The sequence below is a fragment of the Ailuropoda melanoleuca genome, chromosome 13 (assembly GCF_002007445.2).
Source record: "Ailuropoda melanoleuca isolate Jingjing chromosome 13, ASM200744v2, whole genome shotgun sequence".
NCBI classification, from domain to species: Eukaryota; Metazoa; Chordata; class Mammalia; order Carnivora; family Ursidae; genus Ailuropoda; species Ailuropoda melanoleuca.
Window position 1 is genome coordinate 39,582,577 of NC_048230.1, and position 24,751 is coordinate 39,607,327.

Below are 24,751 nucleotides of genomic sequence, written 5' to 3' on the forward strand. Positions count from 1 at the left end.
GCCCTATGCCCCGCGCACGGCCGCCCGCCCGCCGCAGCCGCGCCGCCGCTGGAGCCGGGTCCCGGACCGCCAGAGCGGGCAGGGGGCGGCGGTGCGGCCCGCTGGGTCCGGCTGAACGTGGGCGGCACCTACTTCGTCACCACCAGACAGACCCTAGGCCGGGAGCCCAAGTCTTTCCTGTGTCGCCTCTGCTGCCAGGAGGACCCGGAGCTGGACTCGGACAAGGTGCGCCCCGCCCTCGGGCGCGCCCCCGGCCGTCGGACCCCCTTGTGCCTCCTAGCTTGTCCCCAGATTCCTGCGATACGCTCCTCACAGGCGGGCTTTTCGGGCCGGATCCCCCTCCTTACCCCTCCCCCGTTAGGCTGGCCCCGGGGGCTGTTCTCCCCCATCCTCAGTCGCACCCCGGCTTTCTCTCTGACCCCGCCCTTCGCTCTCAGCCACTCGTTCCCCACACAGTGCCCACCCGCACCCACGAGAACCCACTCCACATCCCTTCTCCGTATTCCTCTCTACACCTCTCATACCCGCCCCTCAGATCTGCATGAGTTTTCCTCTGGCTCCTCGTCAGCCCCTCACTGCCTGTGCCAAATGCGTCCAGAACTGGGTCAGGGTAAGCGAAGGCATCTTTGTAGCTTTCTCAGACTTCCTCTCGGACTCCTCTGCCAAGTTGGGTGAAAGCCTGGGTCTGACAGCTGCAGGAAGTGCTTCTCGTGATACCACACTTCTTTCCTGTGGTCCTGGGCCCTGAGGTCGTATCTGGTAACAGTCACTGTTTTAGGACCATATTAGAGCTCAGATACATAGCTTGGAAAGAGATTACCGGTTGCCAGTGCAAACCTAAGCCGACTGGTTAAGGCCATCGGAAAACGAAAACTGAAGAATGCTGTTGAGCAAGATGCATGGCTGCTAACCAAAAGTTGAGAGGTGACGAGACACTTCCAACCCATTTCCAGTTTGCAGTGTTGTTTGTTTATTAACTTTACACATTCATCGTTTAGTTGCCAGCTTAAAGGCATTAACCATAGCTTACACCACCTTCTCTTCTATATAGCACTCAGCCAGTTATATTGAAATAGAGTTGGGTTGGGGTAAAGATTTTATTTATTCACCATCTACCTGTCCTCTAATCTCAGATCGATGGAAACCTGTCCTGCCCTAACTTTATTTATTTATTTATTTATTTATTTATTTATTTGAGAGAGGGAGAGAGAGTAAGAGCAAGCAGGACGGAGCAGAGCGAGAGGGAGAAGCAGACTCCCCACTGAGCAGGGAGTCAGATGTGGGGCTCGATCCCAGGACCCCAGGATCATGACCTGAGCCGAAGGCAGCCGCCCAACCTACTGAGGCAGCCAGGCGCCCCCTGCCCTAACTTTAAAGTAAAGAAATTCCAAAACCTTTGCTTATAAAGGAATTATTTTTATCTACCCTAAATCTCTCTTGTTGCAATAGAAGCCAGTTTCTTCTTGTTCCTTTTACTGTAAAGATGAGTAGGATTAAAGCTGCTCAGCGCCAAGTCCTGGCAGTGCCAAGCTTTCTCTGGGCACAGAACTGGGGTGTGTGAGTTGCAGCTGGCAATGCAGACTCCCACTGATGTTGGCCTTGAGCTCAGGAGTATTGCCGACTATACAGAGGTTTTCTTAGAATTAGGAATGTGATTTGGGGGCAGTAGAAAGTCAGAATGTCCATCTCAAGCAGAGATTTAAATGATCAAACTATGGCATTTTCTTCCCCTTTCTTTATAACAGATATCCCATAGAAGAATGGTGGTAATTGTGTCCAAGTATTTTAGAAGTTCAAGTAAGCACCTGAATTGTGACTAGACATCTGTAACGCCTCACCTGAAATGATCTCAGATAAAAGATACATAAAGCTAGCCTTCTTGCCAGTAGTTTGCGATAAGCAACGTCTAGCAGAACTTGCCCTCTCCCTCATGAATTGTGACAGAGAGGCTGAAACCCTGCCCGGACTTAGTCTGAAAGCTCCAGAGTGATACCTTTGTGTTTGGTTGGCAGGATGAGACAGGGGCCTATCTGATTGACAGGGACCCCACCTACTTTGGTCCTATCCTAAACTACCTCCGCCATGGGAAACTCATCATTACGAAGGAGTTGGCAGAAGAAGGTAAGAACAATGTTTGAACTGGGCATTTTCAAGATTCGGGCCATATCCTGTTCCACAGATTTGAATTTTGTTTTGAGATTTTTGTCGAGTTCATGTGCAGGTGTAGTAAAGGTTTATGAAAGTGAGCAGGGAGTCTGTAGTTACCTAGTCTTATCTGAGGACGTCTTGCTTAGAGGATCCCCACTGGGCTCTGTTCAGCCTCCTTAATGAGAAGGAAAATAGGTAGCTCAGTTTTGCAGATAGCTTCAGGAGCTTTCTCCAAACCTGCAGAACTGTCAGGATCCCTTTTTACTTTTACTTCTGTGCTTGCAAGTGGTGAATGTCCGTAGCCTGAAGCATCACATGTCTGACATTAATTATTTATATTTTCAATTTTAGTTTGAACTTGCAGCTATAAAAAATAATAAAGGCTTGGCCTCATTTCTTTTAAGACTGGTCTCGTGCTTCCTTGTAAATTTTTGCATTGCACTGACCTAATTCATTCTCCAGTCCATTGTCAGGTGTATCATCAGTTGCCTCATCTTTTTGGTTTGTAGGGCATCTGGGCTGTAAGTGGGTCTAGACATCTTTCTAAAAGACTTGGCGTAGTCTCACCAAAGGCATTCAGTTGAAGATTGGGGCCTGTCCCTAAATCCAGGGCACCCTGACATGGAAGCTTTAGCTCTGAGTAAGAAAGCTGTAATGGCGGTGCTAGTTAATGAAGAGGCCGCGAAACACATCTGTTTCAACCAGTAAAAAGAGGACTGGCATGCTTGCTCTCTTTCTTTTTTTAACATTTCAAATGCATACAGAAATAATGGGACTAGAACAATAAATTCCATGCACCCACCATCCAGCTTCAATAATTACCACCTCATGGATAATTTTATTTCTTAAAAAGAGGAATCTTCAGCATCTTCCTGAAGTCTTTAAAAAAATTGTTTTCTATTTTGAAATATTTTCAAACTCAGAGAAAAGGGCAAGAATAGCACAGAGTACTCCCAGATTCACCAATTTTTAATATTTTTTTTTAAAGATTTTATTTATTTATTTGACAGAGATAGAGACAGCCAGCGAGAGAGGGAACAGAGCAGGGGAGAGGGAGAGGAAGAAGCAGGCTCCCAGCCGAGGAGCCCGATGTGGGACTCGATCCCGCAACGCTGGGATCACGCCCTGAGCCGAAGGCAGACGCTTAACGACTGCGCTACCCAGGCGCCCCTAACATTTTTTTTTTTTTAAGATTTTATTTATTTATTTGACAGAGATAGAGACAGCCAGTGAGAGAGGGGAACACAAGCAGGGGGAGTGGGAGAGGAAAAAGCAGGCTCATAGCTGAAGAGCCTTGTGGGGCTCGATTCCATAACGCCGGGATCACGCCCTGAGCCGAAGGCAGACGCCCAACCGCTGTGCCACCCAGGCGCCCCGCCCCTAACATTTTTTTGTCATACTTGTATTATCATCCATTCTCTCCCCCACCCCCCCACCCTCTCCTTCTTCCCTTCCCCACCACGGTTTTTACTTCTGAACTGTTTGAGACTAAATTACAGATTCACCCCTTAATACTTCAGTGTATTTCCCAAGAACAAGACTACAGTATAGTTACCGAGTTCAGGAAATTTAATATTGATAAATATTTCTATCTACAGCTTATATTCCAATTTTATCAGTTCCAATAATGTTTTTTATAGCAGGTGATTTTGTCTGATACCAGATCACGCATCCCACTTGGTTGTCCTGTCCAGCATTCTTTCAGTAACTGCCTTTTATGTTGTTCAAATAATAAGCATCCTATTAAATCTGGTCCATGTAAATTTATACACACCCACCCCTGGTCATTTTTAGGACAAACTGGGTAAGCATTGCAAACTCAGGAGTTCTCCAATGTGACCAGTTCCAGGAAGTAAGTGACATATGGGAAAGGTGTCCTGCAGCTAATGGGCAGGTGCAGGGAGAGTCGGGGAAGGTGCCAAGAGGGAAACTGCAGGGGTGAAACAGTGAACACAGCAGACCCAGAGCTTGACTGACTTACTTTGGGGAGAAGGAAATGGATACACCCTAAACAGCAAAGAAATGTTTCCCAGGGTGAAGGAGAGAGACTAGGCTTCCACTTGAAAAATGCATTTCTTAGCAAGCATGGGAACTTCAGCCTCTTGCTGTTTTCTGGAAAACGCACACACATCTCTAACTATAGTTTGGTCCTTGTCCTAGGTGTTCTGGAAGAAGCGGAGTTTTACAACATTGCATCTCTTGTGCGGCTGGTTAAGGAACGGATACGGGACAATGAGAACAGAACTTCTCAGGTAACAGGCTTTAAACTTTTTTTTTTTTAATAAGATTTTATTTTTAATCTCTTCACCCACTGTGGGGCTTGAACTCACAACCCCAAGATCAAAGTCACACGCTCCACTGACTGAGCCAACTAGGAGCCCCGCAGGTTTTGAACTCTTAAAGGGAAAAGGTCTCAGTGGCTCTTTGTTGCTGTGTCTGGTGGGATTCGAAAAGGATGATGTGCTGTCAGGCAAGAGCTACCTCTCCCCTTAAAGCCGGACGTTTGTGTGGAACACGGTCCATCCACCACGCAGACAGCTCTTTCGCCGCCAGACTTGTTCAGAACAAGGAAACGGAGATGATGTAACAAAACAAAACAGCCCTCCTGTCCTTTTAAAAGAATGGGAGGTTGTGGCTGCTCACCATTTGGCAGCAGGAGGAGCCCAGAGCACCTTAGGTCCCAAACCTTGTTCTTGCAGGCAGAGTATCTGTCTCCCTCCACAGCCTTTTTAAAAGTGTGATCATGTCCCATTCAGCTCCTGATAGCCACGTGAAACCAGTCTCGTGGCCTAGACTTTAGGAGCTGCTTGTGAATCATGCTTCTGAGGAAATAATCTCAAGCTTCTCTGTTTATTATGAACTCTGGGTTTTTACATTAACTCAGTAGATAGAATAACAACAACGATAACAAAACACACGATTTGCCGCCTGTTTGAGAAGGGAAGACAATAGGGCACACGGAGCTGATTTCACATCACATCACCCATCACATGTCATAAGAGGCTACAGTGGCATCTTTTAGGCCCTTGAGATTATCTGCCTCCTAGGAGAGGGTCTGTGCCCTCTAGAAGCCTGAAGTCTAGCAGGGAAAACAGACGTTCCCTTTCCTGTATAGGGTCTATTTTAAGAAAGTACAACTGCAGTAACAGAGGGCAGCACTGGACTCCACTGTGACCATCTGTCCTGTAGCCTGACTTGCCTCTTACCCCATCAGATCCTGGTGATGGATGCAGTCTGTTGCAATGTAGGATTTTCCTGTGATTCAGAAGGCAGTATGTTTCTTTTCAAAAGTCAAAACAAAACAAAAGTAAAAAATAGTTTCTTTCTACGTTAGACTTCATATATCTGAGTTTTCTGGCTCTAAATGGAGTTGTGTGGTTGGGTAACTGACACCTATGATAAAAAATGACCTTTCTTACTCACTTTATCTGTAGTAGTTTGCAAAGGTGGAGAGAAGAGCTTAGTTAGTTTTCTTCCTTCTGGCCAATGGTTGAAAGCCGCCTTTTTAATGTTCAAAAATGAATTTTTAGTTGGTTTGCAATTTACCATATGAAATATAATCTAGTGGCACCAGTCTCGTTGCCATCTCAGATTATACATACTTGGCATCCTTCTCTAGTGTAGATAGTTAATAGCTGGACATTCTGGAAACCTAGCTTTTATCCTCAATTTTCCACATTCCAAAAAACTTTTGATTGCTTAGTGTAACTTTTGATGGTACCACGAATTATGTAATTTGAAGCCATTCAACCCTGAATGTTCTCAGTTCTTAGCCCTTAGCTAAGTCCTTGAGAGCATTGTAAGATTTGTTTGATGACAGCGATTAAGTTAATTAGTCCCCTAGGTTCTGAAGGCTTGTGGATATAGACCCAGTTGGAAGCTTTTTTGTTCTAGGAATGTCAAGGCCTTTTTGATGCTAATTGGTCTTTCCATCTGTCCTTTTTATTTAGTGAAACTCTGAGCAGTGGATTTGAGGTTGTTCAAAAACCCCCTTTTGCATGTGCCACAGACGGCTCTGAGGCGAAATTGGCCATGTGTGTATTTTTGTGGCTGTCCCTTCAAACACATTGTCTCCTTTAACTTGCCTGTTTTTTTTAAGATCTTTTTTTTTTTTTAAAGATTTTATTGATTTATTTGTCAGAGAGAGCACAAGCAGGGGGAGTGGCAGGTTCCCTGCTGAGCAAGGAGCCCCACGTGGGACTCATCCCAGGACCCTGGGATCATGACCTGAGCCAAAAGCAGACGCTTAACCTTAACCAACTGAGCCACCCAGGCGTCCTTTTTTTTAAGATTTTATTTTTAAGTAATCTCTACGCCCAACATGGGGCTGGAACTCACAACCCCGAGATCAAGAGCCACATGCTTTTCCAACTGAGCCAGCCAGGTGCCCCTAACTTGTCTATGTTTTAAGGAGACACACATGACAGGGATTTGGGCAAAGCCCAAGATGTGGGTGTCCTACCCCACCTTTTAGTGACTTCTCATCTCTCCTGGTGGCTGCCACCACTCTACTACTTTGCTCTCTCTGATAATATTTTTTATTAGGTCATTAGTTTTAGTGCATTTGAGAACACCTGTAGTTTACTTGGGAAGAGAAAAATTAAAAAGAAGTAATACATATGTCTTAAATACCTGGGGCTTTGACAGTTATGGCCAGTATCATAGATCTTTCGTGATACTCTGAGTTTTAACATAAAACACTTGGTTGTTTCCAAAATGTGTGATTAGAGATCATTGAAATCTTCCTGAGATTTATTCTATATTTTATGTGGAGGGAATGTTTTTCTTGGTACCTCGTGTAGCAATAATTGCATTCGGTCTGGAAGGGGAGAGCATGGAAGAGAGAGCACAGCATTGTTGGCAGACCAGTCCGAGCCCTGGCGCTGCCTCCATCCTGACAAGTGCCGCCTGACTCAGGCAAGACCAGTGTCCCACGGAGGACAGGAGCAGAAGGGAATAACAGCCTGGGCTTGGAGTCCTCCATAATCCAGAGCTGCTTTTGTTGAGCCAGTATTTCCCCAGTAGCGAGTTCTTCCAAAACAAATTTTCCAGATAACTGAAGCCCAGTCATCCTTTTGAAAAAGTTCTAAAGCCAAATTTCCGTTATTCTTAAGGAAACAGTCCATATTTTCTTAAAATCGTGTGAATATAACCAGTCTGTCCATGATGGAGCATCATTGTTCTGAGCTTCCGTGGCTGTTTGTGCTCTCACAAATGCCTCATGTCCTTCGGGACGGGCAGCGCATGTGCAGCTGTGGGACCCAACACTGAATGGTCCAAGACTGGCAAACACTGAGTCTTCCTGTGTGCCTCTGATTGTCCTACGAGCGGGAGTCTTCATCTGGTGAGCAGGCCTCCCCGTAGCAGTCCTTACCCTCACCTGATTTGGGTTGGTTTTTTTAAAAAGATTGATTTGAGAGAGAGACAGAAGGAGAGTGAGAGGGAGAAGCAGACTCCCCACTGAGCAGAGAACCCAACATGGGGCTCAATCCCAGGACCCTGAGGTCATGACCTGAGCCAAAGGCAGATGCTTAACTGACTGAGCCACCCAGGCACCCCCTCACTTTGGCTTCTGAGCCGCACAGGCCAAGTCCTAAGTGTGAGGGGTTCTCCTGCAAATAAAGTGTAGGGGCCTTAGTGCTGCCACTTTGGGGCATCCAGCCTATTCTCTTCTGGTTCTAACTTCTGTTCCAGAGTGGAGTGGGCTAGCAAATGACTTCTGTCTGTATCTCTGACACCAACTGGGTGTCCCAACAGCTTATCCCATCCTGACACTAACTAATACATAGTAACTATTAATACAGATTTCAGATGCCAGTGCCCGTCCCAGGTCCCCAGGCTACCTGCACTTCCGTCCATCATGGCTACAAATTGAAGAGTTCCCATGACATCCCCTTATGGTTTCAGTGATTGACTAGGACAACTCCTTGAACCCAGGAAGATGCTCTCCTTACTATTATAGTTTATCTCTGGGAGACAGAGGAACAGCCAGATGGAGAGAGACATGGGGCGGGGTTTGCGCCCCAGAGCCTTTGTGCATATGCAGTTGGGATGTACCACTTGCCCAGCACCTGGTTATGTTTGCCAACATGGAAGCTCCCAGAACCCTAGTGTTCGGGGGTTTTAAGGGTGTTTCATTATGTAGGCACAACTAATTAGATTAAATCATTGGCCGTTGGTGATCGAATTCAGTCTTCAGCCCCTCTCCCTCTCACTGAGGTCAGAGGTCAGTGAGTAGGACTGGACGTTCTAACCTTCTTATGGTGCTTGGTCTTTCTGGGGACCAGTCATTCACACAAACAAGACACTTCTATCTCTCAGGAAATTCCAAGGGTTTTAGGAGCTCTGTGCTACCAGGAACAAATACTTATTTTTTAGTATACACTTTTTTTTTTTTTAAGATTTTATTTATTTGACAGAGAGAGAGGCAGGGAGAGAGGGAACACGACCAGGGGGAGTGGGAGAAGGAGAAGCAGGCTTCCCGCTAAGCAGGGAGCCCGATGCGGGGCTCAATCACAGAACGCTGGGATCATGACCTGAGCCGAAGGCAGACGCTTAACCACTGAGCCACCCAGGTGCCCCTTTTAGTATACCCTTTTTTAACGGGAGTGCTACCATTTAGCAGCGAAACACTTTCACTCTCAGGTACCGTCAGTGGAGGGTAAAAGTGGTTTGAACATTAGTACATTGTGAGATTCCTATTTAACATATTATTCCCATAATAAGGTTTCACACTGAATAAACCAAAATACGGTCTACACTTTCAGCATGTATGTCAGATATGAACCACTTAAGAAGATGATGTGACTTTCTTGTCCAAAGTAATTTTTACTCTATTTTCTGCTCTGGGAAATAGATGAAATCTAAGCACATAATTCATTTCTCTGAACTTCAGAATTATTTTACCCACTAATCCATAGCCTTGGGCCTTTTTTTCCCGTGTCTTTCCTTGGCTAAGTCTTTATTGAAAAATGACATTGCTGCTTGTCAGAGGGGCTAGTGTGTGGCTGTCCAGAAAAAAAGTCCAAGTAAACTCCTTTTCAGTGTCCATTTTTGGGAAGAGCTGCACCAGGGCAGCTGCAAACTGTTGTGTCCTTGAGACTGTTCTTCAAAGTCTGTTGGTTGTCGCAGGGCCCCGTGAAGCACGTGTATAGAGTCCTGCAATGCCAGGAGGAGGAGCTTACGCAGATGGTCTCCACTATGTCTGATGGTTGGAAATTCGAACAGGTATGTTTCCCAGGAGGCCACGCGCCTCAAACCATCACCACCCATAGGCAGCTCATAAACCGGGGGGTTCGCAGGGCCAGGTGGGAACCTGTTCAGAAACATGGGAAAGAGCCACTTGGTGTGGATTATTTGCTCTGCCCTACAGGGTGAGTTGGGGAGAATTCCGAATAGTATCATGTCTCCTGACTTCACATCCAGGTTTCAGTTTGTGCCCAGAGGGAGCCAGCCAGCTTGCTTAGGCTTGAAAGTGCTTCTCTGGGGTTTTTTTCTCCCTCAGAGGGATTCCTTTTGCAAGTGCTGAGTTGACACATTCTAGAATAAGTACCTAAAGAAGGCTAGGATTCAGCAACAGCCCTTCCTTTCCTTCCCCCAGTGTGAGAATGCTATCATTCTGAACATGCATGTACTCCGTCCCGGAAAGCATGAGCAGGTGTAATGTGAAAGGAGTCAAGAGTGGTGAGAAGTATGGCTTGGCCATTTCCCATTAGTCTGTGCATTTCTGTTCTTCAGCTTTGTGCCGTGGCGGAAGTATCCGGACAAAGCCACACAGTCAGAATTGTACTGTTTTCTTCCATTAGATGGCAGAATTGTTCAGCGCATCTATTGTGTTGGCCACAGGGAAGCTGGAGTGACTGTGTTACAGTTTTGCGTGGATCATGCCTATTTTTATGCAGAGTTGAAGGATCGGTTGAACGGTCTCCATAAACTCACCTTCTCAGACAGCTGCTGTGCTTCGTGTTAAGAGCTCTGTTTATAGATTGAATATACAGGTGTCTCTGCCTTCAGACCCTACACAGGATCGTGCCTCACACTTTCCTGCACTGCTGAATGCATTCTGCCTGTGTATGTCGGCCTAGTTTAGTCAGGTGGGGCCTGCAAAATGTTGCCATATTCCACTCCACTAGTATTTTCCCTGATATGTCTTTTTTTCTTTTTCAAAGATTTTATTTTTAAGTAATCTCTGTGCCCAACATGGGGCTTGAACTCAGGATCCCGAAATCAAGAGTTGCGTGCTTCTCCTATTGAGCCAGCCAGACACCCTTCCCTGATATAAGTCTTAAGCAAAGAATAGTATAAAAAAAATTTTTTAAGTATTTTTTTTTCTAAGATTTTTTTTTTTAATTTATTTGAGGGAGAGAGAGCACGAGAGTGGGGTGAGGAGCAGAGAGAGAAGCAGACTCCCCACTGAGCAGGGAGCCCAATGCGGGACTCGATCCAGGAACTCTGGGATCATGACCTGAGCCAAAGGCAGACGCTTAACCAACTGAGCCACCCAGGCGCCCTTTTAAGTATTCTTTATGAAACCAGTATATAATTTTGAATCTTTTTCTCATCTTGTTAATGTTCTGGGGCAGGTGAGGCATGTTTGTACTAACTCTACTATATGGATGAGGAAGTTAAGGCACAGGGAGGCAGAGGGGCCCAAAGCCCGTTCATACAGCAAGTCAGTCATGTTCTTCTGACTTGAGGCCCTACATGCTTGCCCAAATGACTTTACCCTTTGGCTCTGTTTTTCCCTGTGCATGTGTATTTCCTATTTAGAATTGAATCCTGAATTCAATTCACTAAAAAGGTTAAAAGTCCCAGCAGCATATGGCTCATGGTAACTCTTCAGTGATTCACTCAGTGCTTTCCAGAGCCTTCTGAGTACCAGTCTCCGGTCTAGGACTTCTGCCTAAAGATGAGCCAGCTCTGTGTAGGTGTTTGGCTGAAGCAAGTGTCCATTCTCATTCACAGAAACACTCTCTTTCACCTCAGTGTTTGCTAGAAAGAGTATGGTCTTGTTAATCCTAGTTGGTGCCTTTGGGATTGTTTCAAGTGCTTGGGTGGAGAGACAGTGGCAGAGCCCATATTTTCTTTGGGGAAGGCTTGTCGAGGATGCCCTGGTGAGCTAGTTGAGATCCAGATGTCCCCTGGCGCCTTGATAGTCCCAGACAGTCACCATCCACGAGAAGCAAAACCACACGGTTCGGTCAGGAGGAGGCTTGGATTTGTGTGCCACTTTGGTACCTTAAGATGACTCTTCACCGTATTCTTGTTCTGGCAGCTAATCAGCATTGGATCTTCCTATAACTATGGAAATGAGGATCAGGCAGAATTCCTCTGTGTTGTCTCCAGAGAACTAAATAATTCTACCAATGGCATTGTCATAGAGCCCAGTGAAAAGGCAAAGGTAAGAAATTGAGTCACCAGAATTTTGTCTCTGACTCGTTTGTTCCCAACCCCTCAGGGGCCTTTGTCTGAACCATTCGTTGCTTGAGGTTTCTTTCCTTTCCTTCTGAAGCCAGCTTTGCATTTTGCCTTCATTTTGCCTTTGACTGTTACAATTTAAATCAAGACTTATGGAGCCGTGACTGGGCGTCTTGGTTAGGAAACGGGCACTGAAATAGGGTAGACTTACATACCGTCTGTCAAATCAATGAAGAAAGGTCATTGCCACTAATTACTACAAAGTGAGAATTCTGAAACTCAAAGTTGGAAAATATTTTGTGTTTATTCTTTGAAACTTCTTTTTTTTTTTTTCCCTGCTCAAGAGAAAAGATATTTGTTTACCTTTGTGACCTTGTCACCTTAAGTTACTGGGAAATTGTACACTGTTATCTCACACATGCACACACACACTCCTAAGTCAGCAGCACCTGATGCGTCTGAACCATTTCCTTTAGCGTCAACAGCACGTAATCTTGGGGCCCCACAGTGTTCATCAAGAGTGTTTTACCACTGAAGTGCTTCAGGGGAGGCCGGGGCTGCAGCCCTGCCTTGCCTCCTGGATTAACAAGGATTGTTGTGCTGCTTGAGGGAGTCCAGCGGAAAGCAGCCGTGGGTCCCTTTTCCCTCAGCAGTCAGCTTAGCAGCCTCAGCCTAAAAGCAGGTCTGCTCCAAAGTCCAAGCCTTAGCCCTCTGCCCGATCTTCCACTTGCAGATTCTTCAGGAGAGAGGATCTCGGATGTAAATTCCAGGTCCTTAACCATCAGGAGAGCAACCCGGCAGAGCACCTCGTGAAGTTAAATCTCGCTCCTGTACAGTAACCGAGCTACTGCAAAGCAAAGCTGAGCCTGGCCCCCCAGTGGAGAAGTGTTCTGGTCAAAACCAAAGGAACCCCTGCCCCCACCCACAGGAACCTGACGACAGATGTGACTCCCAGCTGCAGAATACCTTTTCGGAAACCTGCTTTTGTTTTCTTAGCCACTGTTGTGACAAATCTTTATAACCACAGCTGGGCTGGGTTCCTATTTGGAGCCCTTATGGGCATCTGGGGGAAGGGAAGAGGAAGGCCTAGCTCCTTGTACATGCCCATACTTCGGGGAAGCTGGAGCAAATGAAAGAGGATCGTCCCTGAGCTGTGCCATGTTTTCGCCTGAGTGCCACGTTGGATGTTGGCAGCTGCTTTGTAACACTCTCTTCCCCTCCTTCTCTGCACCCCAAACTAATGCAGCAGATGCCAACGATTATAGCCTCAGTTTGTCAATGTGAATTGAGGTTTTGGATAAAGGATGGAGTTGCCAGAATACCCCCACATTCCTGTGAACAAGACCTCTTTGAGGAAGGGGACAATGGGGTGGAAGTTGGGGTTCGCTGCTCTGGGTTTGGGGCACTCAGCTGCTACCATGTTCATCCTTGCCTCATTTGCCTCCAGCAGCCCGGACCCTCCAGTAGCTTACTTTCTCCCCAAGAGGAGGTCTGAGGCAGGTGGCGTCCCGCACTCTGTCACACAGACAGATGGGAGCTTCAGGTAGTTGGTCTGTAGCCTTCGCTCACCCTCCGTTGGCCCATCTTCCTTCTCTGACTTTTTAAACTGGACTGAAGATAAAAGGGACTTGGGATCCTCTGATGGCTTGGGAAGGGGACAGTATTTCTTTGAAAGTTGCCAAACGTGTTATGTTGTAGTATCCAAAAGTGTTGTTATTTCTGTGATTGTCTCTTGGAAATGCCTTGACTGAACATTCAGTATTTATTTGTGTCTCTTCTCGGTTTCTGACCTTGACAAACTTGCCTGGCAGGTGTGTCAGTGACCCCGTGCCATCCCCGGGATAGTGTATGTGTTTGCTGGGCAGTCCAGGCCCCCCCACCCCCGCCGACCTTAGCATCACTTCTTTCTTCAGAGTGCGCTGTCATGGAGAATCAAACGCTTGTTTGACTGAGGAGGGTAGTAAAGCCCGCCTTTGGGCTGGGACCACAGCGGTTGTAGCTGGATCTTCTCGCTGACCTTTTGAGTCTTGGTGAGCAGTCATCGAAGGCAAAGCACCAGAGAATCCTTATTTTTCCCTAGATGACTGTCCTAGTGTGGCAGATGGCCCAGAGAAGGGGAGGGTGCCATGGGACCCCCATCTGTGACAGCCACCTCATGCCAGTCACTCCTGGCTTCCTCCACAACTCAACTGCTTACTAGGTGGGTCTGGGGTTACAATTTTTGAAAGTGACTTTCAGGCTGTGCCAAATGTCTTTTGAGCTTGTGACTTGCCCGCGTGCAGATGGCATAACTCTTCTTCAGGAGTCTCACTTCGACTCTGTGTGGAGAGCAGGATAGAAATGTGTGCACAGGGGTGTCTGCTGATCCGTGAGCGTGCATGTGGACGTCGGCACCTCAGAACTCCGGCCCATGCCCACGATTTCTACAACTATAAAATGTTACAGGAACTTCACCCTACAGTAAAAGCAGTCACCTTTCAAAAAACTCGCAGGTATCCTGTCATCTTTCAGAAAAAAAAAAACACCAAGATTTGAGTGTGTCAAGGAAAAGCTGCTCTGACCAGAATAGGACAGAGGACTTTGGAAGAGGTGCTCTTTGGCCAATCCAGAAAAGTAACATTTGACTCAAAGGAGGGAAAGCAGCTTCATTTGGGGCCTGGAGCCCAATCAGATTTGCTTTCCCAGGGCATGCCTGGTGATCCGCCCGTGCTCCGAAGCCTGCACGAAGGAGTGAAGCAAGGTGGACCAGAGGCCAGAGGAGAGCGAGCCCCTCAGAAACGCATGGTTACCCATTTCTCTTTTCAGGGTCCCACAGTGGATCCTCTAGAAAGACTGCTGAGCCCCTTACTGAGTGCTCTGAGAAACCAACAGAAGTGACATTTCTGAGAGGGCTGGCTTTCATGAGGATTCCCTCCTCATGACAATTGTTCCAGTGCTCCTGAATCTGAGGATGATTCATGTCTTAAGGTTTCTGGAAAAGTATTCAACCCCAGCCCTTTATGAACCGAGTCAGTATTTTTTCCTGAAAGCCTTCTCCCCCTGGGAGAGTCCGGCTAATGACTTCGGAGAGAGGCCTGGCCATCGGTTTGGGGGTGTCACGTGGCCAGTGACCCACTTTCTCTCCAGCTGCCCAGTGCTGCCAGGTAGGGAGTGTCTTCCTTCTTTGTTCTGTGCCCAGGCCTGAGGCCGCAGGCCACGCGGGCCCAGCTCACGAAGCAGCCTGGCCTCTCCTAGGAGACGCCACAGTAGCGCGCTTCTGTCTTTCCCTCAGAACCTGCTTTCTCCTTGGCAGTGACGCGCGGCCCAACCTCCTCTAGAGCGACTTCGTTTTTGCAGTCTTAACTGATCTCAGGGGTGTCAGCGAGGTGTAGGGGAGGAAGGGACAGAGATGCTGGGGGTGGGTAGGGCTAAGAGGACACCCACACCCTCCAGTATGGCCTTTGACCCAGAGGTTAGGGACCATGCCTGTCACTTGTGGGTGCCGTTTGTTACTGTTTGTGTATTTGAATAAAGTCTGAAATGCTGTGACCTTTTTTTGTCAATAAAGACATGAAACAAACTTCTGAATCTCCTTGGTTTCCCATCACTACTACTGGTGATTCTCAAACTGATCTCAGGAGATGAATTTCACCGTACCTTTCCTACCAGGGCCTCTTGAAAAGTCCTCATTTCTCCTGCTGCTGAAGCTGCCTGAGGGGGTGTTGGGCCTTCTTCCTCCTCAGGACCAAGAGAGAGGTGAGAAGCAGGAGGTGGGGACAGATGGGCTAGCCACTGGAGAGCTGGGAAGGGGAAGAGTATGAGACCATTTTTAAGAGAAAAGAAGTCTTCCTGGAAGGATAAGTGGCTCGGTGCCCATTTTCTCCACATGGCAGAGAATGAGGAATAAATGCGAGGTGAGACAACCAGCAAGCTAAGTATCGGTCACTTAAGGCACCAGGCAGGGTGTGGGGCCCTCCCGGGGTGTTTACAGTTGGGGAGACATCGTGTACACATAAAGGTAGCAAACAAGGTATGTGTATCACCGGGGTCCAGGGGAAGACAGACCACAGCAGTTAACAGGTGCTAAGAAGAGGAAAGGGCCCCGGGGGTGGGGACTGCGGTGTCACAGATACAGTGACTGCCGGACACAGTGATTGCTCCCAGGGCAGGGGAGCAAAGGGAAGAGGTTGGGTCTATTAAAATGTAGAGGCTTGGAGGAGGGGCCCCATGGAGGAGATGCTGCCATCTAAGCGGGCTCAGGGAGTCTGGTTCTAGGACCACACTACTCCCGGGACCCGCTGTCGCCAGACTGGAGCTGTGTTGCTGTGGTTTCTCTGGTAACAGGAAAGAGCATGTCCCTTCTTTTTTTGCCTCTAGGCGGGCAGTCTCCCTCTCACGTTCCCCATGGGTGAACCTGTCCTGGAACGAGCTGTTAAAGGTGAATTGTGCTTGGCAACTTCCCAGCCCCAGTGGCCCAGGGTAGAGTCTGGAGCAGGGGTTGGGCCTAGGAGGTGACAACAGCCAGCTCTGCCACCTCTGGCTGCTTGGCATCCATATACATGCTTCAGAGCGTTTTTTTACCTAAAACAGTAAAAACAGTTTTATATCTCTACATAACATGATACAGCCACTCGACACAAAGGTGACCTTGCCCTCTCCCCAACATGAAACAGTGCCAACACTCAGTGTCCCCAGCTCTGAGAGATCGTGACATCTCTTTCTGGGCTAGGTTAACTACTCCTCAAATCGGCATGGAGGGTTAGACGACACCTAGACACCTAGTTCGTGACCAGCAGGCCGCATGGTCACTTGATGTCTCATGGTTAGCTACCTGATTCTCAAAAGGAGCAGTTACCTGCAAAAGGCGGCATGGATATTTTCCAAAACCCTGGAGTTCTGCCTGGTAATTCTCCGTCAGGGCTCACTGGAGGGTCCAACCAGCATCAGCATTTTCAATAGATCATTTGGCTATCGCTGAATCTGCTCAGTCATAAAGCCCACGTGACAGCTCAGGGCTAAATTTTTAATAAGAATCACACCACACTTTTCATCAGTAAAGCTTTCCCTTAGGGTGAACTGTAACTCCATTAAGCCAATTTAATTCCTTGATGAGTTTTCTATACAGGGCAATTAAATTGTTTCTCTTTTCTATTTTCATTTTCATTTTTACTTTAAAATATTTTTATTAAGATCATTGTTTTCCATGAAATTTTACGATGGAAATTTAACTCAATCTAACTAATTCCAGTTTTTGCCCTTGCAAGCTGTAGCTTTTGCCCTTGTGGGCTTTCTTTTGTGGCTATTACCTCCTCCGTGTTTATTTTCCCCACGTCAAACTTGACAGCTCAAAATCTAAGGCTCATATCTAAATGTGTGTACTTTAGCTAATGTCATTTTTCTATTAATGATTTCTAACAAAACACAACATGGAGAGGAGATTTTGTGTATTTTTTTTTAAGATTTTATTTGTTTTTGAGAGAGAGAGAGAATGTGAGCCGGTGGAGGGGGGGAAGCAAAGAGATAAAAAGACTCCCCACTGGGCAGGGAGCCTGAAGCAGGGCTCAGTCCCAGGACCCTGGGATCATGACCTGAAACCAAAGGTAGACACTTCCCTGACTGAGCCACCCAGGAGCCCCCCGCCTTTAAGGGGAATTTATCTAAAGAGCTTTTTTTTTTTTTTTTTTTTAAGCAAGCTCTATGCTCAGTGTGGGACTCGAACTCATGACCCTGAGAGATCAACAGTTGCATGCTCTACCGACTGAGCCAGCCGGGCATCCCAGACTGTGTGTATGTCTTAGCTTTCCTGCAAGGAAATTGTGAGCAAGTTCCCATAGATTTTACTCAGTCGTTCTTTATGTGCAAGGCTAGGCTCTTGCTTCTCATCACATTTCATTCTGATAACTTCGCACATGCACCATCTACACAAGTTGGCAAATCAAAGAGCACAACATCCTCAAAATATGCCTTGCTTTGTTGAGTTGTGTTGGATAGCCATTCAAAATGGTCCAGTGTTTGACCTACTGCCGTAGGCTGTCCTGCAATACAGCCTCTAACAAAACTAGCCTGTCTGAACCCCTGGTAATAGAATCATTTACCTTTATACCAAGAAGGCTGGGAAAGCACCAAAATCTGCATGTGTCGTGTGCCCAGGCCGACTTCGAGGAGTTCATGCTGTGAGACCTTAAGTCCTTATGAGGTTGTCTAAAATGAAAAAACACATCAGCAGGGCCTATGGTGGTTCCATATGTACTAAGTATGTTCGTGACAGGATCAAGCATGCTTTCCTTATCAAGGAGCAGAAAATTGTTGTGAAAGTGTTCAAGGCACAAGCAGAAAGTCAGAAAGCTAAATTAAAAAATGAAGCTTTTTTGAGTAATAAAAAAAATAAAAAGGCTTAAAAAAAATAACCCTTCCACAAAAAAACACTCAGGGCCTAGGTAGCTTTACCACTGAATACTGCCAAACATTTAAGGAAGAAATAATATCAATCTTACTCTTCCAAATAAGCGATAAAGAACACTTCTGAACTCATTTTATGAAGCTAGTGTACCGTAATACCAAAACTTGACATTACATAAAAGGAAAATTCCAGGCCAATTTCATTCATGAACACAGATGCAAAAATCCTAAGACAATATTAACAAATTGAATCCAGCATATATAAAAAGCATAACACATCATGACCAAGTAGAGTTCATTCCAGAATGCAAGGTTGGTTTAAGAATGAGAATCAGTAAATACAGGGGCGCCTGGGTGGATCAGTCGTTAAGCATCTGCCTTCGGCTCGGGGCGTGATCCCAGAGTCCTGGGATCGAGCCCCACATCAGGCTCCTCCTCTGGGAGCCTGCTTCTTCCCTCTCCCTCCCCCTGCCTGTGTTCCCTCTCTTGCTGGCTGTCTCTATCTCTGTTGAATAAATAAATAAAAATCTTAAAAAAAAAAAAAAGAGAAGAGAATGAAAATCAGTAAATACAGAATTGCCACATTCGCAAAATAAAAGAGGCAATGCTTATGATCATTTCAAAAGATGCATAAGAATTAGGTAAAAGTCAATATCCGTTCCAGATAAAAACTCTTAGCAAACCAGGAAGCAAAAGGAGTCTACATAATCTGATACAGTTATCTACAATAAACCTATAGCAAACATCATACTTAATGGAGAAATGTTGAAAATTTTTCCTCTGAGATGGGGAAATGAGAAAGCGATGCCTTCTATACAACAAACAGGGTCACGCTAACATTTTAGAGTAAGACAGTGATATATCGCAAGCTTTTCAAGGCATTTATCCTGTTGGATGGGGGAGAATGGGAAACGGAAACCAACAAAGAAGCAGTTATAGAACAATGAGAATCTCTCTTCCACTTCACTCATCCCTTTTTTTCTTCTTGAGGATCAGAACCAGAGAAGAAGCAACAGCCTCTCAGATCACCAATCAGATATGTTGATCATTCAACTTTAGACCAAGAAGGGGCCTTGAAATATCATCTCCTATAACAACCCTGTCGATTCACAAGAAAAGAACCATGGTCCAGAGAGATTAAAGGAGTTGCCCGAGATCCTACTGCCACTTAGATGCTATTTTCCTCTCCGGTTGGTAATGGGAGTCCCTTAGGTCCACGGCAAGCGGCCCCAGGTGCAGCAGCAACCTCGTTTCCCGGGGCGAAGGCTGTGGAGTAAGGCATCACCCATGCAGAGAGAGCAGGTCCAGCTTTTGCCCTGCTGACCTCACAAGCAGAATGCTGGGCCTGGTCACACTTGAATTGTGATGTCAGGGAACAAAGCTGGGGGCAATCTTCGAGGAGGGGGGGCCAACTTGATAGGGAGATCACAAAACAGCAGCCAAAGAGAAAGGTGAGAAGGCAGTCATTGGATCCCAAGAGATGGAGAGGGTTGGGGTGGGGGCACCCGGGACTGATGGGGACCCTCCCCACAGCTACTGAAGTGGGATCAGGGCAAGGCCCCTATACCTGAGTGCCCAGGGGTCCTATTCTTTCCCACCACAGGGCAGCCAAGCCTCTAGCCCTCCCTGACATGCAGAAAGTTTCACGTAAGTATTGGTGCTTCCTTTCTTCTGAAGGTCCAAAGAAGTGGCTCCTTTCCCTTACATTGATGTGACTTCTTTCTGCCATCCACTTGCTTGTCTAAGATTTGTTCCAGGAGTTAGGGCTGGGACACGGAGGACACAATCCCCATGTTATAACCCCCGTGTGGGTGGACCGATGACACAGTCTCTGTACCCCATGGACAGACAGCTGCTTCTATGGGAAGGACTGGTGTGCCCCTTAAAGGCCCCTCAGCTCCTGCCATGGCTTCTTCTTGGCTCTGCTCTATCTTCTCAGGGCCAGTCCAGGACCACAACCCAGCCCTGCAGCCCCCTGCCCAGCCCTCAAGACCTCCCCAAACTCAGCTCCTGATGAGTAACAGCAGTCTCCGCACCTTCGAGGACCAAGTCCTCTGTCCCATTTGCCTGGAGGTGTTCCGCAATCCGGTCACCACCGCCTGCGGGCACAACTTCTGCATGACCTGCCTCCAAGGTTTCTGGGACCACCAGGCTACCGTGGGCGAGACGCTCTACTGCCCCCAGTGCCGAGAGAGCTTCCCCTCCAGACCGCACCTCTGCAAGAATGTCATCCTGGAGGAGATGGTGACCTGCTTCAGCCAGGCCAAGGGCCAGACCTTGGGATCCTCCCGGGTCCTGGCCGGGCCCAGGGACGTGCCCTGCGACTTCTGTTCTCCGCAGAAGCTCAAGTCAGTCAAGTCCTGTCTGCAGTGCATGGCCTCCCTGTGCGAGGAGCACCTGCGCAGCCACTTCGAGGACCAGGCGTTCCAGGACCACCAGCTGCTGGAGCCCGTGTGGGATCTCAAGAGCCGCCTGTGCCGCAAGCACCGCAAGCTGCGGCGGCTGTACTGCCGCACGGAAGGCTGCTGCGTGTGCGGGACATGTCTGCTGGAGGAGCACAAGAACCACGACACCATCCCCCTGGAGGAGGAGCGCGCCCACAAGGAGGTGCGGCGGGGCGGGGGGTGGGGAGCTGGGACCTCACGGCGCTGAGTCTCCCTGAGTGTGAAAGTCTTTCACAAGCCCGGGCACACCTGTCCTTGGAGGGAAGTTACACAACCATCAAAGTGATGGTCATGGGGGCGGACGCGCCACGACGTGAGAAAGGGTTGGCCCACATGGCCACCTGGGAACAGTCCACAGCCAGGAGCTCAGGCCGGAGTGTAGACCCATTCACCACCCTGTCGAGCTAAGCTGACACTTTTTCCACAGCAAGACTTGGGCAACAAGCAAGCGGTGTGTTGATTTGTAGTCTGGCTGGAGCTTCGTATTTGGGGGTGTGCCAGCCACGGTTCATGGACAGGCGCTTGGAACGGCACAGTTCTATCATCTATTATAAACAAGAACGTGCTCGTTGCTAGAACAGGTGGAGACTGAAGGCTTCTCTGTAGAGGGACTTGGGACGCAGTGCTCCCTGGGCCTGGCAAGGGCCACCCCAGCGAGTTTATCTCCGGGGCTCTGTATCTGATATGTCCCTCCTCGACCCGCGGCCTCCTCTCAAGCCACGGAACCCTCCACAGCCCCTTTTTGTGACCTGAAACCCTGTGCTCATCACTGTTAGGAGCAGAGAACCTGATTCCTGAGAATGGGGGGAGAGTGTCAGGGAGCCCCGGGGCCATCTGCCTTTCAGCTCTGGTCTTTCTCTCGTGCAGGCATCTTAGGAATGTAAGAGGTATGTCTCCTCTGGGCTTATAGAAGGGCTTCTCTGAGGCCACCTCTCTGAATCAGGGGCCCTCTCCTCCTCCCTCTCGGTCCCAGGTGGAGGTTCGGAAGGTCCAGGCCAATGTGGAAAACCAGATGCTGATCATCAACTCTGACAGCCAGAAGCACCGGGGGCAGGTGGCCTTTCTCTCGGTAAGGCTGCCCGCCCCCCCCGGCTCGGGCTCCCCACAGCGCCGTGCACCAGGCTGAGGGGCACTCTCAGGGCTTGGAGAGGATGTCGTGGAGCCTGGCAGTCAGCAACAGGATGCCGAGGCAGGCTCCGGGCCATAACACTAGGGGTACCCGGCTGGGGCTCAGAGATGCCTCTCGTCCACCCCCTGCCCCCCCCCCAGAAACTGATCCAGACAACACGTGAAGAGGTGAACACCTGCTTCTCAGAGATCATCCAGGAGGTCAAACAGCTGCAGATGAAGGTCTTGGATTTTGTGGAGAAAGAGGAGGCAGCGGCTCTGGGGAAGCTGGGCAGCTCCATCCAGCAGAGCCACAACCGGCTTCTGAAGCTGGAGGGGGACAGCATCTGGCTCCGCACCCTGCTCGCCAACAGGAGTGACCAGCAGTTTCTGCAGGCGAGGCCCCACCCCCCCATCTCTGCCCCAGGCCCTGATCCAGCCTCCACTCCCCCTCCACCCACAGGCACACCAGATCCGCCCAGACCTAGGATTAAGTGATCAGCTTTTGGGGCTGAATTTCTTTGTCCGTTCTTCAGCCTCCAGGAGGCTCCACATCCCAGGCCGTTGGTCCTGAGCTTACACCCACCCACCTGGCTTCTTCCTCCACCCCAGCACTCAGCCTTACCCCAACTTCCCTGCCTTCATTTCCCTGGAACAGAAGGGAGTGGACCCTAGGATTCCGGGCATCTGCCACAGCCTGTGTTTCTCCAGACTCCCCCAGGCCAGGTATGGAAGCAAGACCAGAACAATCCATATAGCCTGGAATGAAATCCCTTTTCCTTCCCCAGCCCCGGCCTGGTGCCCAGCCCGTTGCTGCTACAAGAGGGTAGCAGGCAGGGTCCCCAGCAGAGGTTTGGGTGACAGCAACCTTCTCTCTGCGTGGGGCCCAGGGCTACCCAAACCCTGTGCTGGGGAACTCCTAACTCAGCACAGACCTCCTTTCTTCAGCTGGTATCACACACCCGGGAGCAGATTTCTAATTTCTAGAGCTGTTGCTCAGTGTCCAGCCACCCCCGCCCCACACACACACCAGGAAACATTTGGCAAGGTTTTTCACTAGTAATTAAAAGCTCAAAAGAAATCCTCTTCCCATTGTTTTCTAAGACACTTTGCTTAATGCACTAGGCCACAGCTGCCATGCTTTTGGCAAAGCCCTAATCTAAGACCTCAAAACCAGCAGGAAGGGAGAGAGATGTCCGGGTTTGAAAATGAGCCATTTCTCCACCTGCCCCATGATTCTGGGGACCCCGGAGCCCCTAGCATAAGCAGGAGCTCCTGGCACCTGCCTGGGCCCCGGCTCACGGGTGCTACTGCTGGCTGCTCCCTGCCTTCAGGAGTTCCCCAGGCTGAAGCACTTCCCCGCCTGCATGGAACCCCTGATGGGAACCAACTGCGAGGAGAAGCAGGCCTTCCTCCAGTTGCCAGAGACCCTGGCAGAGCTCCGCACCCGGCTGATGGATGTGGGTCTCAGCTTCATCAATCAGCTCCTTCTGAAGGGTCAGTACCTGGCAGCCCGGGGCCCCTGGAGACTCGCCTGCATTCTGGGGGTGGGACTGCCCTACAGGGCAGTGTTCGGGGTTCCAGGCACTTGCAGAGAGCCCTGCTTGCCCCTGTGCACCTTCCCCCAGGTGACGCAGCCTCCTGGAAGCCCATGCCTCTTCCCAGAAGGACGCTGGGCTGCAAGAGTGTCCTCAGCAAAGTCCCTCCATCTCCCCCAGGCATTAAGATGAACTCCTATGAGGTGCTGCCCCCCGCTGTGGACAGGAAAACACTTCTCAAGTGTGAGTCCTCAGTACTGGGGTCCAGAACAAAGGTGGGGAAAGAAAGGAGCAGGCCCCCCCGGGGGGGGGGGCTTGTCTTCCCCAGCCCCACCGGCATTCAGAACAGGGCTCCAGAGAGATTCCTGCTCTCGCTCGCCCTGACCTCCCACTGGCAACTGGAGACCTCAGAAGGACTCAGCCTGTAACTCCAAGGCCCTGCTGGGGAGGGGAGGACTATCCTGTCACCCCATGGCTGGGACAAGGAGCTGCCTGCTGCCGTCCCTGGCTCTGGTGCGGCACAACGCCTGCCAGCGCCCCGGGCTTTAGCCAAGCCGGCTGGGAGGACACTTCCATTTCTTCCTCAGACAATCTCCCTTTTCATTTGCTGCTTCTGCAGCCCCTCTCCTGGGCGGGCGGGGAGGCACATCTCGGTGACTTCTCTGAGATGCTGTGGGTCTCGCTGGTGAATCCCTGAGTCCCCTCCACCAGGAGCCCTTCCCTCAGACCCCTTCAGTCTTGTGTCCTCAGTCGTGGGGGCGCTCACCCCGGCTCCCTTTCCCGTCCCCTCCCCGCAGGTTACTGCAACCTGAACTTTGACCCCACCACGGCCAGCGAGGAGCTGTTCCTGTTCAAGGAGACCCACTCGGTGCTGAACCTGGGCATCCTCCTGGAGCCCTTCGCCACCGGCGGCCCCTTCCCCGGCTTCAAGCAGTGGCCGCAGGTGCTTTGCTCGCGCGGCCTGTCCGAGGGCCGCCACTACTGGGAGGCCGACGTGTCCAACTCGTGGGTGTGCCTGGGCCTCACCTACCGCCGCAGCCCCCCGTTCGGCGGCCGCCCGCGCCGCAACATCGTCTACCTGCTGGGCCGCAACCCCTATTCGTGGTGCCTGGAGTGGGACTCGCTCAAGTTCTCCGTGTGGCACAACAACACGCAGACGGTGCTGCACGGCGGCTACCACCGCACGCTCGGCGTGGCGCTCGACTGCGGCGCCGGCTGCCTCTCCTTCTACGGCGTGGCGGGCGGCGTGAGCCTGCTCTACCGCTTCCTCGTCTCCTTCCTGGAGCCGCTCTACCCCGCAGTCATGGTCAGCAGCGGCGCCTCGGTCACGCTCAAGCAGCGCCCGGGNGCCCCGGGGCGGAGGGGGAGGGAGGGCGGCGAGGCAGACCCCTCGGTTCCCGCAGCCGCAGGAGAAGGGCTCTGAGCCGGCCTGGAGTTCCCCCCGGGACTGGGGACAGTCCGGTGGCCTCCGGAGGGCGGATTCCTGGCCCGGGTGCACAGTCTCCCCCACCGTGGCGACCACCCTCCTAAGCCCCACCAGAGGCCCCTGGCCTTGGTTGTCCAGGCTGGTGCCGGCTACACAGCAACGTGTGGCCTGAGTGGGGGCGGGGGGAGGGTCTTGGAGCAGATCGCTTCTCTCGTTCCTCGCCCGCTGGTGACCGGGCTGAGAGCTGCACCTGACAGGTTGGAGGGGGTTCTGTCCCAGTCGCTTCATTGGGG

The 24,751-nt window shown here is 49.7% G+C and overlaps 2 protein-coding genes and 1 pseudogene across 2 annotated transcripts; all 3 read left to right on the plus strand.

Moving 5' to 3' along the window:
• Window positions 1-6: 6 nt before the first annotated feature.
• On the plus strand, window positions 7-15,124 carry KCTD2 (potassium channel tetramerization domain containing 2; the record flags this gene model as incomplete). The annotated part of the gene is made up of 6 exons (XM_011225800.3): window positions 7-225; window positions 2,013-2,121; window positions 4,309-4,400; window positions 9,280-9,375; window positions 11,423-11,548; window positions 12,299-15,124. Coding segments are annotated over 6 exons (672 nt in total), but the record flags the coding sequence as incomplete, so codon positions are not given.
• Window positions 15,125-17,250: 2,126 nt separating this feature from the next.
• LOC109489727 lies at window positions 17,251-18,146 on the plus strand (annotated as a pseudogene).
• A 294-nt stretch (window positions 18,147-18,440) lies between these two features.
• LOC100477320 (E3 ubiquitin/ISG15 ligase TRIM25-like) lies at window positions 18,441-24,455 on the plus strand. The gene is made up of 8 exons (XM_019800285.2): window positions 18,441-19,394; window positions 19,547-19,590; window positions 19,883-20,550; window positions 21,361-21,456; window positions 21,657-21,890; window positions 22,829-22,991; window positions 23,213-23,275; window positions 23,830-24,455. The coding sequence occupies exons 1-8, from the start codon at window positions 19,309-19,311 to the stop codon at window positions 24,453-24,455; spliced, it is 1,980 nt and encodes a 659-aa protein (XP_019655844.2). The 5' UTR covers window positions 18,441-19,308.
• The last annotated feature ends 296 nt before the right edge of the window (window positions 24,456-24,751 follow it).